General features: G+C 54.1%; 3 protein-coding genes across 4 annotated transcripts; all 3 read left to right on the top strand.

The window, feature by feature from the left end:
• Positions 1-7,471: 7,471 nt before the first annotated feature.
• LOC120662774 lies at positions 7,472-8,030 on the top strand. The gene is made up of 2 exons (XM_039941852.1): positions 7,472-7,839; positions 7,949-8,030. Exons 1-2 carry the CDS (start codon positions 7,472-7,474, stop codon positions 8,028-8,030), a joined length of 450 nt encoding a protein of 149 aa, XP_039797786.1.
• Positions 8,031-11,030: 3,000 nt separating this feature from the next.
• Positions 11,031-17,382, top strand: LOC120661313 (heat stress transcription factor B-2c-like). 2 transcript variants are annotated; one of them, XM_039940129.1, is made up of 3 exons: positions 11,031-11,534; positions 11,658-12,547; positions 17,282-17,382. In XM_039940129.1, exons 1-3 carry the CDS (start codon positions 11,238-11,240, stop codon positions 17,319-17,321), a joined length of 1,227 nt encoding a protein of 408 aa, XP_039796063.1. In that variant the 5' UTR covers positions 11,031-11,237; the 3' UTR covers positions 17,322-17,382. The 2 variants fall into 2 exon arrangements, with proteins under 2 accessions (XP_039796063.1, XP_039796062.1); XM_039940128.1 differs by lacking the exon at positions 17,282-17,382 and adding an exon at positions 12,802-12,925.
• Positions 17,383-19,892: 2,510 nt separating this feature from the next.
• Positions 19,893-20,891, top strand: LOC120658929 (BON1-associated protein 2-like). Its single transcript, XM_039937043.1, has one exon. The coding sequence runs from the start codon at positions 19,954-19,956 to the stop codon at positions 20,566-20,568; it is 615 nt and encodes a 204-aa protein (XP_039792977.1). The 5' UTR covers positions 19,893-19,953; the 3' UTR covers positions 20,569-20,891.

Raw genomic sequence — 20,891 nt, 5'->3', positions numbered from 1 at the left:
AAAGGAAAGGACTCAAAAAGACCCAATACGCAGCCCACCTCCACAATACGGCCCATACGGGCCCCCTCGAACCCGCGGAGCGATCTCCGCTTCGCTCGAGGCTTCCCCGCCGAGACCCTCGACAGCGCACCGCAGCTCCGCTTCACTCGAGGGTAGCGGACCTACCCTCGGGAGAGCAGGCCAACTCCGCCTCGCTCGAGGCTACCCCTCGGCAGACGGAGTTAGCGATCCACCGGCTCACCGTCCGCCTGACAGAAGCAATAAATGCCAACAACTCCACCGCGGAATAGGAAGTCAGGCGGCGTTAGGCCACCACGCCGCACAGCGGCTGTGACCGGAATCTCATCCGCCAACTCCGATCACTGCTCAGCCATTCTCGGCACTGTGGCGCCACAGTGGGAACCTGCGACGCCCTGTGTGAACGTGCCCAGCACTGCTCCCGCCACTGTGCTGCCAACTCCCCGTACTACCCCGTGTACTTTTCCTGCTGCGGAACCCTCAATCGGCATGGGCGCGACCCTCGAACGTGGCCCGGGCCTTGACCAGAGCAAGACCCCCGCCTGCAGGATCCTCGGCGCCCCGCCACGTCGAGCACGGAGGACGGTACCCTCCACAGCAATCACCACGACGCCCGCTGGAGCCGCAAGGACGCCGACGCGATCTCCGCAAGGCTAAGGACGACGCTCAGGACAACCGCACGCCTGGCGCCATGATCTCCAGGGCCCCACAGTGTACTTTCTACTGTAGTTGTTCACTGTGCGCCCCCGATTCAGAGAGAAAATGGCGACTTCTTCCCCCTCCCGTACATGTACACCGCCCCTCCTTGTGTCTATAAAAGGGGGAGGCGGGCTCTATCTTCTTCATTCTCTCTCGCCTCCATGCTCTCATACGACCAACTCCTTAGCTTCGCCCGCTCGTTCTCCTGATATTGGCACTTGCCTCAATCATCTAGCAGAGACATGGGAGCTTCCCTCCCTCTCTTGCCTCGCTTGTACCCCCTATATAGGCACCCCCGGTGCAAGATAGTACAGTGCGCTCGCATACCTTTGCTGGACGTACGGCCCCGCGGCCAGAACCAGGATAAACCCGTGCGTTCCTGTGTTATCTCTTGCATCAACCATCTAGGATGAGGGATCACACAACATCTTCACTAGTTGGTGCCGTACCGCCGGGTCAGAACACCGACAGTTGGCGCACCAGGTAGGGGATCGCACTACGTGACTTTTTGTCTTCGTTCTCTCTTGTTCCTTGGATGGCAGACGAGCCACGCCCGCTCCCGGCGGGCACGGTGCTTCGGTTCGGGAGCCTCGACTTCGTCGCGACCGGCAATGGATACGACATGGAGCTTCTCCCGGCCGAGGCCAACACTGACACTCCGACTCCACCGCCCCAGCGTAGAAGGCGCTCGGGCCAGCGCGCGCGGCAGGTGTGCATGGAGCGGCGCAAAGCGGCTCGCCTCAGCTCCCCCGCGTGGGTCGAGACAGGCGTGTCGCAGCCTAGCGTTGCGGCAGAGGACGTCACCACTTCTTCACCACCACCAAATGCAGCCTCTGTGCTTCCCAAGGAGGGCGCGACTGCACCGTCGCCCTTCCCCTTCGGGATGCGCAACGCCGCCACGACCTACGCCTCTTCGATCAGCACCAACATGAGCGCGTACAAGGATCTGCCGGGTCATCACCTCATCACGATCCACAACCTCATCGCGTCGTCACCTGACGATTCCTACCCCGACACGGCCGACGACATCAACTTCTTCATGAACAACTTCACGGCCTCGGAGTGGGACTACTCTGGGGTCCGTGACCTCGACGCTTTCCGGTTGTTCCAGCTCATGGCAAACTACTGCCTCACCTGCTCCGAAGACTCTAGCGAGGGGGACTACGATCCCACTCGGGAGTGCTTCATGGTCGAGCTGGCGGATGGAGTGGTCGATGAAGCGCCGAGCGACGATGGAAACAACGAGGAGCCCCCACCAGCAAACCAAGCGGCGGTGCCTGCCGCGAACCCAGCTGCATCGGCAGGCTCGGCGGCGTGACAGGCACAGCTGGCGCAACTCAATGAGCTCGAGACCAGGCTCGATGAGGAGCATCGGCAGACCCGACTTCTACGTACCGCTTGAGCAAGAGCGCACCGCACGTAGTGCGCGTGCCCGAGTGGCGGGGCGTGTCGCCCAAGAGTGGATCCTGAACGACGACAACATCGGCAAACCGCTGGACCTGAAAAGGGCCAGCCAAAAGCTCGTCGCTGCGGCTTACCTACACCAAGCAATGCCCGAGCCCTCTATGCCCGAGGGTCGTAACCTGCGCGACGAAGCGCGGGTGCTCATCGAGCAGACTGCCGTGCAGCAGGCTGAGAGCTCCGCGTCTCGTATGCGTTCGGTGGCCTCGGCTAAGGCCGGAGGCACTGCGCGGCAGGACCACGAGGCCTCGGTGTACATCTCATCGGGAGGAAAGGGCAAAGCGGCCGCGGCCGACGATGCGAAAGCACCCTCAGTGCACAACCGCATCAAAAGGCCTCCTGCGAAGGAGCGCCTCCAAGACACGCGCGGGCACACCGAAGACGGCGACGCCCGCAACATCATCAACGGAAAGAAGTATGCCCCCTGACGGGGTGGGCGGATTGATCCCGAGCATGACAGCAGAGCCCCCGGGCACCCGTGTGTTCAGCCAGAAGATTCGCACTGCTCCCTTTCCCCTACGCTTTCGACAACCCACCACCCTCGTCAAATACTCGGGAGCGACCGACCCCGCAGTCTAGCTCAACGACTACTGCCTGGCATGCCAGCTGGGCGGTGCGACGGACGACGCTGTGATCATCCGCAACCTTCCTCTTCACCTCGCCGACTCCACACGGGCGTGGCTCGAACATTTGCCCGCGAATCAAATCCATGACTGGGCCGACCTGGTCAAGATCGTCGTGGGCATTTTCCAGGGCACTTACGTGCGCCCTGGGAACTCCTGGGATCTCCGAGGGTGTTGCCAGAAGCCCAACGAATCCCTGCGCGACTACGTTCAACGCTTCTCCAAGCAGTGCACTGAGCTTCCCAGCGTCACCAATGTTGAGGTTATCAATGCCTTCCTCGAAAGCACGACATGCAAGAACCTGGTGCACGAGCTTGCGCGAAGCCGTCCCACCAGCACCAACGAGCTGTTCGATGCCGCCACCAAATTCGCTTCCGGCAAGGAGGCAGTTGGTGCCATTTTCGACGGCAAGACGAGCAAGCACAAGGAGGATGCGCCCACGGAGGGCAGCAACAGCAAGACCAAGACCCCCGCCAAGAAACATAAGTGGGGGAAGAAAGGAAAGAAGCCGGTCCCACTAAACCAGCGCGGACAGGGGCAAGCGGAGGACTCCGACGAGGCCTTCATCGCTTCCCCGGAACGCAAGGGCCCTCGAGGCCCCCCTCGAGGCGGTGGCGGCCTGTTCGACGACATGCTCAAGAAGCCATGTCCTTACCACAAGGGCTCGGTCAATCACACCCTCGAGCAGTATGACATGCTCCGCAAGTACTATAATCGCGGCGCGCATCGCGATGAGGACAAGAAGAAGGATGCGGGCGACAAGGGTGGCGATGACGAGTTCCCATTGGTGGAGAACACCTTCTTCATCTTCGGAGGGTCGATGGCGAACATGACCTCCCGGCAGCGCAAGCGCGAGCGCCGGGAAGTCTTCTCCGTCACCAAGGCCACGCCATACTACCTCGACTGGTCAGAGGACACCATCTTCTTCGGCCGCGAGGACCACCCCGACTACGTACCGAACCTAGGACAGAATCCACTCATTGTGGATCCCATCATCGGCAACACTCGCTTCTCCAAGGTGCTCATGGACGGAGGCGACAACCTCAACATCATGTACGCCCACACCTTGGAGCTCATGGGGATCGGCTTGGACAAGCTCCGCCCCAGCAAGTCGCCGTTCCACGGCGTTGCGCCGGCGAAGCGAGTCCAACCCCTCGGCCAGATTGACCTGCCCGTCTGCTTTGGCACGGCGGCCAACTTCCACAAGGAGGTGCTTACCTTCGAGGTAGTGGGGTTTCGGGGGGCATACCACACCATCCTTGGGCGTCCATGCTTCGCCAAATTCATGGCGATCCCCAACTACACCTACCTCAAGATGAAGATGCCGGGACCGAAGGGTGTCATCACTATCGGCTCCTCGTTCGAACACGCCTACGAGTGTGACGTCGAGTGCGTCGAGCACGCCGAGGCTCCAAGCGGCGGCATGCTGGTAACTTCGAGCCTGCCGAGGGTACCAAGGACGTCACCCTCGACCCAAAGACCCCCGACGGCAAGGCGCTGAAGATCAGTGCTACCCTCGATAGTAAATAGGAAGTGGTGCTCGTCGACTTTCTCCGCGCCAACGCTGACATCTTCGCGTGGAGCCCCTCGGACATGCCTGGCATCCCGAGGGAGGTCGCCGAGCACTCCCTTGATATCCTGCCGAACTCTAAGCAGGTCAAGTAACGCCTGCGGCGCTTCGACGAGCTCAAGCGATGGGCGATCGGCGAGGAGGTGCACAAGCTTTTGGAGGCCGGATTCATCAAGGAGGTATCCCATCCCGAGTGGCTAGCTAATCTTGTCCTAAAGTTCCCTTTCTTTTGCCACGAATTGATCAAATCGTTGTTCAACTGCGAGATGCGAACTCTTATCCTTTCTTGATGCATATTCCGGTTATCATCAAATCAAAATGAAAGAGTCCGACCAGCTCGCGACTTCTTTTATCACCCTTTTCGGCATGTACTGCTACGTCACGATGCCCTTTGGCCTTAGAAACGCCGGAGCTACGTACCAGCGATGTATGCTCCACGTGTTTAAGGATCATATAGGGCGAAGTGTAGAGGCATATGTCGACGACATCGCTGTAAAATCTAGGAAGGCGGACGATCTGGTAGCCGATCTCAAGATCGTGTTCGACTATCTTAGGGCCAAAGGGGTAAAACTCAACCCCGAGAAGTGCGTGTTCGGAGTCCCTCGAGGGATGCTCTTGGGCTTCATCGTCTCCCAGCGGGGCATCGAACCCAACCCTGAGAAAGTCTCGGCCATCACTCTGATGGGACCGATCCGAGACCTAAGGGGGGTACAGAAGGTCATGGGTTGCCTAGCAGCTCTCAGCCGTTTCATCTCATGCCTTGGTGAGAAAGGCTTGCCTTTGTATCGGCTCCTGAGGAAGTCCGAACGTTTCTCCTGGACACCCGAGGCCCAAGAGGCCCTCGACAAACTCAAGGCGTCGCTCACGAGCGTTCCAATCCTAACACCACCAATGGACGGCGAGCCCCTCTACCTATATGTGGCAGCCACGACTCAGGTTGTCAGTGCAGCCATCATTGTGGAACGACAAGAGGAGGGACATGCTCTGCCGGTGTAGCGAAAATGGCCTCTCATGCCATATTTCAATATAATGTTTTGGCGATTGATGACACACACAACACTTGGACTAATATGATTGTTAAGATGACCATTCTCAGGCTTTTAGGTTCAAGTGATGACAAAGAGAAGATAGGCGTAGCTAGGCCCGAAGGGCCGCACCTACGGTGGTTCCACCCCTCGCGGGTCTCAGGGCAGCGCCCTAAAAGCTCTTCGGCCCAAAGGACAAGAATTGAAGAGACCGTGGAGAAATCCAAGTCAAAGAAATCAAGACAGAGATACTTTAGTATCACCGGTTAAACCGACGCTGAGAAAATCATATACGTCGGTGCATTGACTTGGAGCACACCAGGAATTTTGGTTTCACCGGTTGAACCGACGTTAGGGAAGTTGAATACGTCGGTGCAATGGATCCAGAAGCTGAGGCAAGGTTTATACACCGGATGAACCGACGATAGGGTTTTGGTGAACGCCGGTGCAGTTGTCCAGAGAGTTGATTTTCAGAGTTCACAGGACAACTACACTCACCGGTTAAACCGACACAACATCGGTTGATTGCCCGTACACGTAACGGCTAGTTTTTGAGGCGGGCAATTTGTATCACCGGTTGAACCGACGATGGCTATTGGAGGTGCGTCGGATTAACCGGCGTTAAGTATTTTTCTGGCCCAACAACTATATTTGCTTGTGCTGCCTATATATACCCCCAAGGCCGGGTCATTTGTGTGTGCTGGAGTTGCTGAAGCCTGCTACACTTGAAGAACACCTCCAACCACCTTAGAGCTTCATTGTACATCATATAGGCTTAAGCACACTTGTGAGAGTGCTTAGTGCTTGATTAGGCTTAGTTCTTGAGAGAACTAGCTTGAGTGAAAGCCTTGCTGCGGAAAGCATCTTGTGTACTCGTCGTGTGACCCTCTGACTTGGTGTGGAGAGGCAACGACACTTTGTGCGGGGATGGAGACCCCTCTTGGTGAGAAGCTCCATTAGTGAAGACGATGCCGTGGGTGACACTTCGAGAGAGACGGTGGCGGTGGCCTTGTCTTGGTGACTTGGGGTCACTTAGCCTTTGCTTGCCGGGAGTCTTGGTGGCGAACGCAAGACGGTGATCAAGCGGAGAGACTCAGCATCACACTTGTTCGTGTTGGACAAGTGGCCGTGGACGTAGGGAGGGACTTGGTGTCCTAACCGAACCACGTTAAATCGTGTGTCTTGGTGTCTTCACGGGAGTTTGCATATTCTCTCTCTTACCTCTTTACTTACCGTATTACTTTTCTGCATTTACTCTATCTTGCGTGCCTTTACTTTCCTAGTTAGTTTGATTAGAATTGGCAATTGGTTGCAAGTATTTTAGGGGTAAGTAGAGAGTAGTATAGATAAACCTTAGTCATAACTAGCATGTGTAGGACGTGTTAGGTTTAAATAGATTAAGCCCTAGGATAGAAAGCGATTAGCGACCCTATTCACCCCCTCCCCCTCTAGGGTCGGACACCCCGGTGATCCTTACAGCTGGTCTAGAGGCCGATGTACTTCATCAGTGAAGTCCTGTCTGAAACCAAGACACGGTATTCACAGATCCAGAAGTTGCTTTATGTAGTGATCTTGGCTCGACGCAAGCTGCGCCACTACTTTGAGGCTCACCCTGTCACCGTGGTCTCGTCTTTCCCCATCAGAGAGATAGTCCACAACCGGGAGGTCACAGGTAGGATAGCCAAGTGGTTAGTGGAGCTGATGGGAGAGACTCTCACCTATGCACCCCGCAAGGCGGTCAAATCTCAGATCTTGGCAAACTTCATTGCCGAGTGGACCGACACTCAGCTGCCCCCTCCTTAGATTCAAGACGAATGCTGGCTCATGTACTTCAACGGGTCAGTGATGAGACCAGTGCGGGCGCGGGCCTGCTATTCGTCTCACCCCTCGGAGAGCACATGTGATACGTGGTGCGCTTGCACTTCCCGGCATCGAACAACATGGCGGAGTACGAGGCCCTCCTCAGCGGCCTCCGCATCGCCATCGAGCTCGACATCAAGCGCCTCGACGTCCGAGGAGACTCCCAACTCAACATCGATCAGGTGATGAAGGAAGCCAGCTGCCACAACGAGAAGATGGAGGCGTACTGCAATGCAGTGCGTCGCCTCGAGGACAAGTTCGACGGGCTCGAGCTCAATCACATCGCGCTCAAGTACAATGAGGAAGCGGATGAACTGGCCAAGATCGCATCCGGGCGGACCACCGTTCCCCCGAACGTCTTCGCCCGCGACCTCGCCAAGCCATCCGTCGACTTCAGGAACCCTGCGGAAGCCATCAGAGCAGCACCCGAACCCTCGGGGGCTGCGACCGTCGAGCCATCAGCCGAAGACCCCTCGGCGGAGGGGCCCGAGGCCATGGACACTGACATCGAGACCTTCTTAGTGGACGAGGCTGAGGCAATGGAGCTCGACGAGGCCCCACCTTCGCGAGACTGGCACACCCAGTACCTTGACTGGATGATCTGGGGGGTCCTACCCTCGGACCGCGCTCAGGCGCAGCGCGTCGCCAGGCGGGCCAAGTCCTTTGTCTTAATCGACGATGAACTGTACAAGCGCAGTCCCTCGGGCGTTCTGCAATGATGCATCCCCACCCGAGGGCAAGGAGCTGATCCGGGACATCCATGCTGGGATCTGAGGTCACCACGCTGTGCCGCGCACCCTCGTGGGCAACGCGTTTCGGCAGGGCTTTTACTGGCCCACCGCGGTCGCCGACGCCACCGATGTCGTGCGGACCTGCGAGGGCTGCCAATTCTACGCCCGGAAGACACACCTCCCGGCCCACGCTCTGCAGACCATCCTCATCACGTGGTCATTCGCCGTATGGGGACTGGACCTCGTTGGGCCACTGCAGAAGGCGCCCGGGGGCTTCACTCACTTGTTGGTAGCAATCGACAAGTTCTCCGAATGGATCGAGACTCGACTCATCGGCAAGATCAAATCCGAATAGGCTGTGCTGTTCTTCACCGACATAGTCTTCAGGTTCGCGGTTCCGAACTCGATCATCTCCGACAACGGCACCCAGTTCACGGGCAAGAAATTCTTGGCGTTCTACGACAACTGGCTAGCTGTGGCACACCCACAGACAAATGGCCAGGTGGAGCGTGCCAATGGCATGATCCTGCAAGGCCTCAAGCCAAGGATCTTCAACAAGTTGAACAAGTTTGGTCGAAGGTGGCTCGCAGAGCTACCCTCGTTTATTTGGAGCCTGAGAACAACCCCGAGCAGAGCCACGGGCTTCACCCCGTTCTTCCTCGTCTATGGCGCCGAGGCCGTCCTCCCCACGGATCTGGAATATGGGTCGCCAAGGCTCAAGGCCTACCAGGAGCAGCAAAACCAGCAAGTCTGCGAGGAATCGCTAGACCAAGTGGATGAGGCTCCAGACGTGGCGCTCCTACACTCAGCACGTTATCAGCAATCCCTGCGAAGATATCAAGCGTAGAGGATCCAATGTTGAGACCTCAACAAAGGGGATCTGGTGCTGAGGCTTCGACAGGACTGTTGACGCTCATTAACGATCATTTCTAGGCGTCAACTTGATCAAAAAATCATGAGAGTTTGCATTTCTTACACGTACTTATATTCAATAAAGTCCCTAAATAACAATTTACCTTCTAGAATATGCAAGTTGTATTTTTGAGCTAATATGCAGGTTGCAAGCACACTTTGGCTCCCTTCGGCCATGGCGGGCGCGCGTGGGAGCTCAGCGCCATGCGGGCTGCTGTCGGAGGGCGTGCTCCACCTCATCAGCAACACCGGCCCCGCCATCGAGCGCAGGCTCCTCAGCGTTCTCGTCGGCCTCACCGCCTCCCCGGCCACCGCGACCACCGCAGCTTCTCGGGGGACCGGCGGCACCGGCAGCGGCGGCAGGAGCTCGAGGGGCAATGGAACGTGGAGCCATCGGATCTGGGGGCGCGGCGAGGACGCGCGGTGAAATCCCGCGCGGATGCGGCCGGAGAGGCCTCCTCCGCCGGGCTCCACCGCCGCGACGGTGCCTCGACGAGCGCGCGGTGGACCTCGGCGAGTGCGGCGGCCCGGCGAGCTCGGCGGACGGCGTGCGCGAGCACGGCGCTTGGCCTGCGCGGAGCGGCGGTGGCGGGCAAGGGAGGCCCGGCGGCCTGGCGCAGGGACCGCCTCCCGAGCGACGGCGAGCGGGGAGGCCGGGTCTTCCTCCTCTCCGGCGGAGTTGCTGCAGCGTCGGGGGCAGAGCGGCGGTGGCGCGGTGTCGGGTGGGCGTGCGGAGGATGAACACGCAAATGCAACGGCTGTTGGAGGCACAACTTTGAGGAGGAAACGAAAAGTGCTGTTCACGCGAGGCAAAGATGGATTTGCCTCGCGAGAATAGCATTTGTTGTTGGACTCAGTCTAAAAAAGAGTATTTCCCGTTGTCAATCAGCGTCTCGCAACTCCCCCGTTTCCTTCTCTCTCCTAGTTTTTCTCACTCCCACGTCGAATTCAGTCAGCTCCCTGCTATTTATAATACTTGCTCTAAGATTCAATTTAAACACGAAGTCCTATACACTAGACTGGCTGGAGCTGAAGGCTGGAGCTGGAGTGGTGTGAGAGAAAAATACAGTTACCTGACTGGTAGCTGGTGGCTGGAGCTGGAGTGGTGTGAGAGAGAAATACTGTAGCACTGGAGGGCTGTATACCAGCCGAACACGGTGATTATGTTTGCGTCGGGAGAATGTAGTATGATTGCCATGCATTTGGCACTGATTCGAGAACAAATTTATTAGAGGTCCACATTAAGACATCATGAGTTACAAAGTTTAGTTTCTGACATATCTTGCTTACGTGGCAACACAAACATCATGCATGACATCGTGGGTTGGGATTGCCTTCACCCGTCTCATGAGACGTTTCCTAACGTTTAATTCTAAATAGGATCGGTATCATGCACTTTTATAGAAAAAGATAATGAATACTCCTCCTAAGCTTTTTAATCCTAATAAATGATTCCTTCGGTTTTACACAAGGTACATAAAAATTCACAATTACTCATCCATTCTTTCCTACATTCGAGTTATTGCTAGCTTTCATGATCTCAAAATACCTTCAGCGACTCATGATAAATTCTTCTTTTCTAAAATATAAGTCACTGTGCTCATATACAGTACCTACTTCGTACCAAAACTTGACGGTTCTCTACCTACGGATACCGTGTTTCCTTACCAGAGGTCTTCTATTCTGAAATGGTTGGGTGCACGACATCGAAAGAATAAAACTAAAGAAAAAAAATCTTATCCCATCCAGCATCCGTGGCCCGACGGTCGACACGTGTCCCGTCCACCTTGGCCCACCTCCGCGCCTACCTGCAGCTTCCAGAAGGAATGGGCGTGAAACAGCCAAGGAACCTTGCGGCCTTCGCGCACTTTCCTCGGCCCACCACTCTGCTAGCCTGCTTCGCCCTCCCGCCCCCTACTCCGCCGAGCGCCGAGAATAATGCTGCGCTATCTCCGATCCCGGCCGTCGGTGCCACGCCAGAGCCGCATCAGACGGCCCAGCACAGCGCCGCAACGAGATATCTAGGCGCCTGGACCCACCCACCAGGCTAGCTTTCCTTCGGTACGAGTGGTTTTTGTCGCAGTACGAGCGGGGGGGGGGGGGGGGGGTTCGGGTTCTCCTCGTGCAGCTGCTGACTTTCCCACCGTCTCTCTCTCTCTCTCTCCTCCCCCTCTCATTTCCGTGCTCCTCCCGTCGGAGTATACTAAAAAATTTCCTATTCCGCAACCGAAGCTTCCAGAAGGCTTCTTCTTCCGTACCTTCCACCCAACGCGAGGGGTCGCTCCTTCCCGCATCTGGAAGCTACGGTCTCCCCCGCTCAGATCCGGCTGGGCTGCGGATGGCCGAGCAGGGCGGCGCCACTGGGGAGGCCGGCGGCAGCGAGCCCCCTGCGCCCGCGCCTGCCCCGGCGCCACCGCCGGCTGCGGAGGCCGCGGGGCAGAGGTCGCTGCCGACGCCGTTCCTGACCAAGACGTACCAGCTGGTGGACGAGCCGGCGGTGGACGACGTGATCTCGTGGAGCGAGGACGGCTCCACGTTCGTGGTGTGGCGGCCGGCGGAGTTCGCGCGCGACCTCCTCCCCAAGTACTTCAAGCACAACAACTTCTCCAGCTTCGTGCGGCAGCTCAACACCTATGTAGGATACGTGTGCTCGCCTAGCTCGTTTCTTCAATTGGGTTGGGGCTAGGATTTTGGCTCCCCGCGGAGCGCCATGTCTTGTGAGTGATGATGTGTTCGGATTTGCTTGGCTGTGACGTAGGGATTTAGGAAGATCGTGCCCGACCGATGGGAGTTCGCCAACGACTGCTTCCGGCGTGGGGAGAAGCGCCTGCTCTGCGACATACACCGCCGGAAGGTACCACCGGCTCCGGCCGCGCCGGCAGCGGCTCTGGCGACCGCCGCGGCTGCGGCGGCGTCCGGGGCGGTGACCGTCGCCGCGGCGCCGATCCCCATGGCCCTGCCGGTGACGCTGCCGGGCTCGCCGGCGCTATCCTCCGACGAGCAGGTGCTCTCCTCCAACTCCGGCTCGGACCACCCGCAGGCGGTGCCGTCCGGCTCCGGGGGCGCGTCCGCATCGGGCGACACGGGAGAGGAGAACGAGCGCCTCCGCCGCGAGAACGCGCGGCTGACCCGCGAGCTCGCGCAGATGAAGAAGCTCTGCAACAACATCCTGGTCCTCATGACCAAGTACGCCTCCTCCCAGCAGCTCGACGCCTCCGCGGCGCTGTCCTCCGTCGTCAACTGCTCCGGCGAGTCATCGGAGGCCCTGCCGCCGCCGCCGCCCCTCCCCCCGGCGATCCTCGATCTAATGCCCTCGTGCCCGGGCCTGGCCACCGCGGCCGCGGGCCTCGTCGCCGACGCGGACCCCGACCAGGCCGCGAGGCTGTTCGGCGTCTCCATCGGGCAGAAGCGGACGCGGGAGGACGACGACACCGGCGAGGAGCCGGCGGCAGACCACGGCGGCTCCGGCGCGGAGGTGAAGACGGAGGCGTCGGATCCGCATCAGCTTCCGTCAGGCAGCAGCAAGGAGGCGTCGCCGGACCAGCACCCGTGGCCCATATACCGGCCCACGCCCGTGTACCACTCGATGCGGCCCTGCAACGGGCCGGACCAGGGCGCCGGGTCCGACCAAGACGGGTCCAACTCCAGGTGAGTGGGCCCGCCCCAGCATGTAGAAGCTTCTAGCACCACCGATTAATCAATTGCCCTATTATATATGGGCAACTAATTGTCATTTTAGAGACACAATAATACTAGGTCCTTTTTGTGCTTTTATTTATACTCTGCTAGTTGGGGAATCGGGAAACTCCTCTCCCTTTGTTGTAGTAATCTGTACTCCATTTCCCGGATGCTTTTTGTGTATAAAATCAGCGGTCAGAAACTCAGAATCCATGAACTTTCAGGGAGTCAGGGTGCGGGTGGCCTGCTGTATTTGTGCCTGATGATCGCGGAAATGAGAAGAGCATTTCCTGGATGTTGTTTCGATGATCAGATGATATGATCCATGCTCATTTCAACTGTTCGTCCCTCGTTTTGGTGGGTTTGCCTGGGTGTTCCCGGAACCGCGTGATCACCAGATTTGTGGTACAAGTCAAACGACATGTCTGTCGATGCCAAACCATACCGGTCAGATAAGGATATGAGTCTATTCAGAGAGGCCCCGCCGGTGAACATGCGGACGTCATTGCCAACTAGAAGGCGCGCGCGCTTTGTTCTGATTTCTTGAAGCGATGAGGGCGTGAATGCTGCGGGGGATTAGATCGGGACGCCTCGCCCAATCGTTCTAGGGTCAGGCGAAATGATTTGGCCTTTTCTCAGTTGTTCCTTGTTGTCTTGTTGCCCTTTTTTTTTCTTGAATGCCATCGGAGTATCGAACGGTGGCATTTGCATGGCCATCAAGCCTTCCCCATCCAAAATTTTCATGCATCACATCAAAAGAATTTTATATGCATGAAATATTAAATGTAGATGGAAAAAATAATCTATTACACGGATGGACCGTAAATAGTGAGACGAATTTAATGAATCTACTTGATTCATGATTTGCAACAGTGGTGCTACAGTAATTATTTGCTAATTATAGATTAATTATCCTTGTTAGATTCGTCTCGCAATTTCTAGGCGAGATCTGTTATTAGTTTTATAATTACTTCGCATTTACCACTACTAAATGGTAATTCTCTTTGCAAAAAAATTTCATCAAAATTTTCCACCAACTAAACACCTCTGGATCCATCAAGTCCTCGTTGAAATTGTCAACAAATTTCGCTCAATTTTGGGTGACTGTCCCCCGCCCTGTACAAGGCGTGGTTATAGAGCTAAAAGAATGGTCTTGAAAGTTGAAGTCAATCTCCAACTGATAGGTCAAAGTCAATCTTGGAGGTATTGAATTGAAGTCTGGGTCCATCCACGTACGCCTGGGCATTCGATTCTAACCAAACCGATCGGTTCAGTTCTTCGATTTCTGCCTAAGTTCGGTTCTCAAAAAATAGGAACCGATCTGTTCTTTTCAAGAGTGGGAACCGAAGAAATTCGATTTCGGTTCGGTTCTGGTTATATCCGAAAGAACCGATCCATCTCACCACAGGTTCATACCACAGGTTCATAAAATCCAAATAAAAAAACTAGATCCCATCCGGCGCCACCGTTCGCCTCGCCGTTGCTCTCGCCCAGGGCGGAAGGCGCCACCACCGAGCAACGCATGCACTGGCCTCCACCGCGCACGCGCTCGCCATGGCCTTGGCCCTTGGATGCGCCGACGTGCCGTTGATTCAGGGCCTGTGGATGCGCCGCCGCGGCGGTTCGCCTCCTCGCATGGCGGGGTCGGCGAGCGCCGAGCGTGGTCAGGTAGAGGCGGACGGGGCCTGGGGTGGCGGCTAGAGGCTTGCAGGAGATCGGTGTCGGGCAATGCGGCGGCCGGCGGGAGCTGGGACGCTGGACCTCGGGTGCGGGCGGGGGCGGGGTCGGGGTAGGGGCGCGCGAGGTGGAGACTGGAGAGGAGGGCAGGTCGGCAGGGGCAGCGCCATGGCGGGGTGGGGAGCTTAGGGAGGGGGCGGCGGGAGTGTGGATCCAGGGGGCGGTGGGGGCTGAAGAGTTGGGTTTAGGGTTAGAATTTTGGATGGGTCGCCGGCTTGATTCAATTGGGCTTCGTGGGGTAAATTACATCTGGGCTCGGTTCCTCGGTTAATCGAGTCCAGGAATCGAAACGAACCAAAAACTTCGGTTCCTGAGAATTGGGAACCGAACGGAGAACCGAAATTCTCGGTTTTGGTTCTTTCGGTTCCAGTTCTCGGTTAGTTTGGTTCAGTCCTTGGTTCTCGGTTAAATTTGCCCAGCCCGATATCCACGTGGATGAGTTGGGCATAATATGAAGTCAAGGGTTGTTTGGTTCCAAGAGCTAAACTTTAGACTACAAACTTCCGTTTCAAAATAACTGACAACTTTGACTTAGATATTCAAAGTTTGACTGTGCGTCTTTTATAGGAATATTTGCACGTATAGATAGAAGTGTATTACATCGATATAGTACTTTCTGTCACAAATCTAATGATGCTTGCTTCTCTTGACGTAGTTTTATTATTAAAGAAATATTATTGGTCAAATTGTAAATAGTAAATGTCAAAGTTGTCAATTATTTTGAAACGGAGGTTAGTATGACATATCAAAAGGAATCTTAATATTTAGAAGTATTAAATAAAGTCTAAATATAAAACTAACTGCAGAACTCTGCGACTAAACTATGAGACGAATCTAATGAGATATACTAATCCATAATGAATGGATGGTTACTGTAGCACCACCATAACAAATCGTATATTATCTGATACTCCTAAATGAAAGATTCCTTTTGATGTGAGAGATGTTTAAAAAAAGCTGAGGAAACCAAACAGCCCTCAGTCTTTTCACACGAAGTTCATCGCGTCGTTCAAAATATGAAGTTAATCGGAGCGCCACCATTGACTTAAAGACATGATGTTTGATTTTTTTTACTTGTTCTATCAATTAATAAGTTACTTAAGATTGCACTAAATTTTTTAATAAGATGGATACATCATACGACTAAACTAAATGTTACCGTGTACATTTTTTTAATAATATACCGTGTACATTTTAGTAAGAGAGGAGTATGTGTGCTAACCAGGTTAGAGTGTGAAAGGTATCCCCTCTAATTTTTGATAAGGCATGCCTCCTTCGTCCTATGAAAAATACAATTCTATATTTTTTAGATAGAATAGTGGTGGCATGAAAAGAATCTCATACTCTTTTTTTTTGCCACATCTCGTTATGCAATTCAAATCTGACCACTTAATTTGGTAGGTAGTTGAGATCCAATCTCTAAATTGCACTCTTTGTGGATATTTTTTTTCCAAAAACAGGATTATACTTTTCATAGGACGACATCAAGATAAGTTTTTTATGGAACATGGTACAAATGCAGAAGACCACGTACATGCACGCACACTCACTCCTATAAATACACGTCAGCAATCTGTAACACCCTAATTTTCAGATTAGGAACCCCAATGAATTTAACCGGTTTTGTTATAGGCCGATAAGGTTTTATTTATTTATCTAGCATGTTTAGAGCATTCATCGAGAATTAAATAATTTAGTTAGCCATAAAATAAATATAAAGAAAAATAGGTTGTGAGCATTCATGCTGCTTTGCATCATTTTATTTTTTTGTAGTTCAAATTGAAATTAAGTTCTTTGGTTTCAAATTTGATTTGAATGTGTTTGACTCTTTTAGAAAATGGCAAAGTCTTTCTCTTTCTCCTTCCTGGTTTCTAGACCGGCCCACTCTACCTTTTCTCTTTTTCCTTCTTTTCCTCCCGCGCAGCCCAACTCGTTCTTCAGGCCCAGCTCGCGCTTGCGGCCCATTTTCCCGGCCCAGCCCATCTCGCGCGCGCCCCCTCACCTCTCTCACCGTCAGGCGGGCCCCGCCCGTCGGGTCCGTCCCCGACCTCGGGACCGACCGGGACTCAGGCTCCCCGAGTCCGAGCGGAGCTCGCGCACGCCTGGGCCCGCACGCCGAGGGCCCGTGCCGCCCCTATAAATAGTGTCGCCTTGCCCCCCTTGAACCCCTATCCGAAGCCGCAGCTGCCTCCTTCGCAAACCCTAGCTCGTGCCGCCACCATTGTTGGGGAGCACGGAGCTCCGCACCACGCTGCCGTTCCGCTGCTTCCTCGACGACTTCAGGCCTTCCAGGATCTTCGCGTCGAGGTAGAGAAGCTCGCCGACCCCTTTTCCCTTACTTCTTCGGCCTCGTGCACATGCAAAAGCTCGCCGGAGCTCTGTTCCGCCGCTCCGCTGCCGCGCTCGCCTTCTGCCGCCTCTGTGCCCCTCCCAAACCTCCTAATCGAGCTCGCGCTCGTGATCTCCATCCAAAAGCCGAGCCAAACCAACTCCGGGCGGCCAATTTTTGGCTTACGCCAGCGAGCCGCCGCCGCCTAACCTCGCCGCCGGCACTCTGCGCCGCCACTTGCACTGCCGCATCGCGTCAAAACCGTCCGATCAGGATCCTACGGCCAAGATCAGACTTAAACCCAAGTCAAACCCACCCTTACCGGTCAAGCATGGCAATTTTGCAAAAGAACCCCTCTGGTTTTCTAAAATCAACCCGCCGTCCAAGCCTGTAGGGAGATGTTTACAAAATAGTCCTTTTCTTTACATTTTAGCCCTCGGTTTCTTTCTATTTTTCACAAATAAGCCCTTAGAACCTTGTTTTAGTCATAACTTCATCGTTTTAAATCCGTTTTCGACGAATCTTGCGCTCACGCGATCCTTGCAATGTGTAGAATAGTTTTATATCCTCGTTTTGTGCTGTTTATATTATTTGGTGTACTGTTTCTTATTTGTTGCATGTGCTCGTGTGATGCGTAGACGACGCGCCGTTCGAGGGTCAACAAGAGCAAGACTTTGAAGACGCTGATCAGCAGCACCAGTTCGAGGAAGGCAAGTGGCCCCTTGATCATACTTTTTGTCCCAAATAATTCACAATTTATTCACATTTACTTTATTGCATGCATGTGTCTATAATATGATGGGAACCCAATTAAAGATATGCCTAGTTTGTTTATCCATGCCTTGATCAACCTGGGTACTTTATTTATGATGTGTAGTATTGCTAGTTGCTTATACATAGATCATGGTTAGAGATACTTGATACATATGCTACACATGTTACTTCATATTCTATGGTTAATGTTGTTAAGCAAGATCATATGTTTTAATCGGAACATGGAGAACCAACTAGGAAAATAGTACAACCACAATACTACATGGCTCTGGTCTTGACTGATTAATTAGAAACTCTAGCTTGTGCCAGTCTTACCGAAAGGCCAAGAGGTGATGCATCGATGGGGTATAGCCCGGTCCTCTTGGGGCAGCGGCCTTTGTTAAGGAGCTGACCATTAGGGAGGGTTATGCTCTGCTTTGGCTTGAAACCTTAGTGGGCTGTCATTTGTTAGGAAATCTTTGTAAAGGCCTCGTAGCGTCCCTATGCAACCATACCTCGGAAGTATGGTATTGTGTCTGATCAACACATGCGTGGTTGGGTTCAAAGTTCTTCGGGACTTACGCGAATTGTAGGAAAAGTGTACAACCTCTGCAGAGTTAAAACTTACCGATTAGCCGTGCTCACGGTCAAGAGCGGCTTGGACCCTCACATGATAATTGAACTTGAAGATGATCTAAATCGATGCTTTATTTATGATGTTGATGATGGTTACTTCATATACTTATTTGTGGGTTAATGGTATAAACTTACATGTAGTTAATGCTTGCTAAATAAAACTTGATCAATTAAAAGTGCTTATCGCAGTTAAACCATGTCAGCTATTCCTTGATTCAGCCTTGCATATATTATATAGTTGTTTTCACTGCCACTTTTTGTGTACCAACCATATGTGTACTCATCCTTGCATAACATTATTCAGACCAAGATCACAATTGCCCGGAGTATTCAGAAGACTTCGAAGATTTCTAGGCGTATGTCTCCCAGTCGACTGCCTGTGCTTGAAGATTCCGCTGTTACTCTGAGACGCTATTTATTCGCTTAAGATTAAGACATTCGGTTATGTAATAAAGTCATTAGTACTCTGTTTCATTTTGACATTGTTATGATATTCGCTTTATTGTCTATCATATGTGTGTAAACTGATCCTGGCGCACATATGAGAATGCATTCAATTTCCTTCATAAACCGGGTGTGACACAATCCTACCCCTATGAGGATCTCCAAGATATTGAGCGATGCATTTTTTTTTCAAGAAACTCGCATTCCATTAACTCAAAGGCTCAATGATATCACTGGCCACAAGATTCTCGACGCCCTCGGGGATGGCTTCCTAGGAAAGATCGGCAACCCTGAGCCGCCAAAGGGTGCGTCACCTTATTATAAGACTCTTGTTACAATCTCTAGGACAAAAACTTATCACACAAGGGCTAAATGACATGATCATAAGACATTTGGTGCCATATACTATTCCTCTTGTTGGAGCCATTGCAGAAGAATCCGTCTCCGGTGCCAATTTTACTATTAACGAGTTTGTATCAACAGGCATCACAGGCCCCTCGTTGTCGACACATGAAGATAAAGATTTTGACTTATGATCACTTCATTCACTTTTTTATTTATATATATGCTGATAAGTTTGAATATGAAAACAATGACATCAATTTTGTATCAATAAAATTGTATATAAATATAAAGGCTTATCCTAACAAGACAAGTCCAGAAATTTTGAAATAGACGAAGATATAATTGCAGATTAAATGTTGGTTTCTACACCAGTGCGGGCTCTGTGGAATCTTGTAGCTGGATGTTGCTGTCATCATATCATGCATCATGGTATTGGATGCTGCTGTATGCTTTGGATCGGACAAGCAAGTACAAAGCCAAAAGGTGTCTTATGGGCTGCCCAGGCTGAGCATCATCGAGTTTTTTTTCAGTAGTGGACCCGTAAGCAAAACCTCATTTTCTTTAGACTCCGCGTGACAAACCTTTCTCGCGTGACAAACATTATGCCTAGCAATATCACCTCAAAAAAATGTGCCTAGCCATACACCGGTCTTATTTTATTACTTTCCCTATCTGAAACATGCACGCTCCACTGGCTCCAGGCAATTGCGCGCACTTGATTGGATAGCTTCGATATAAATTCTGCCGAACTACGGTGTGACGGACGAATAGGATGCTACACCAAACGAGCCGCTGCAGAAGCTTCCGCGACCGTGCATTGATCGGAGCATCGCAGCTGCAATTCTGCGACCGATCAGGAAGGAATCCCACTCGTCGTTCCGTTTGGGGCATTCGATCGTGTTGGCGCGCGCGCACCAACGACGCCGCGTGGACCGAAGGTTCCGTGCTCGCGCGGCGCCGTGCATCGCAGCGGCAACTCGATCCGGAACGCGCTGCAAGAAATCAGCGTGTCCGACTCCACCGAAGCCTCCGTCCCTTCTCCTCCACCATATAATCAGACGCGCCCGCCGTGTCCTTCCATCGATCGAGTCAAACGCGCTCCCCGCCGACCTAGCCCGCAGCAGCAGCGCACATGGCGCGGAAGGGGTCCGGGGCAGCAATGCCGACGCCGGCGATGGCGCTCGAGGTGACCGTGGTGTCCGCGGAGGGCGTCCGTGTGGCCTCGGGCCGCCCGCTGTGCCGCGGCGCCTACGCCGTGGTCCACACCGCCTCGTCCTCCGCGTCCACCCGCGTCGACACCGACGCCGACTGCCACGGCTTCCCGTACTGGGCCGAGGCCGTGAGCGTGGCGCTCCCCGCGGGGGCGCCCGCGCTGGACGTCGAGATCTGCCGCGCGCGCGCCAGCGGCGGGCGCCCGGCGGCTGAGCCCGTGGCGGCGGCGCGCGTCCCCGTCGAGGACTTCACCGTCGGCCCGCCGGGGCACCTGCACTGCCTCAGCTACCGCCTGTTCGACTCCGGGCGCTGCGGGGTGCGCGGACGCAACGGCATCGTCAACATCACCGTCAGGAGGCTCGACGGCGCGCCGCCGGCCCAGGGGAAGGCTCCGGCACCGGCGCCGGCGGCCGGGAAGGCCGTGGACGCCGCCGGCCCGAGCGGGAGTGGCGTTTCCTGCTCTGCCGCCGCAGCGGGCCTGGGGAAGCCGGCGGCTCCCGCTGGTGCGGTGATGGGGTACCCCGTCGGGTGCTAGGCGACTGTGCGTGCAACATCTAGCGCTGCGACGCTGTGTACAGATCAGGGCTACTAATGCTGGCTTCTGGGTTGCAATTGGCCTGTCTGATCTTGCAGTCTGGATGTTCTTGAGCTTTTTACGTTTGAATTTTGCTTAGGTAGATGATCGAAGAACGTACGGAATGCCAGGGTCATAATGCCAACGTCTATCTCTGTGTATATAGGTGAAAACTACTTAGGCCATGTCTAGATCCTAAAACACAAAACACAAAATTTTTGTAAATCACTTGCATGATGTATTAAATGTAGTCAAAAAATAAATCGCATTATACAAATAGACTG

This window comes from Panicum virgatum, chromosome 2N (assembly GCF_016808335.1).
Source record: "Panicum virgatum strain AP13 chromosome 2N, P.virgatum_v5, whole genome shotgun sequence".
NCBI classification, from domain to species: domain Eukaryota; kingdom Viridiplantae; phylum Streptophyta; class Magnoliopsida; order Poales; family Poaceae; genus Panicum; species Panicum virgatum.
Note: the sequence above shows the minus strand (reverse complement) of the source record. Positions and strands in the feature narration are given on the sequence as shown.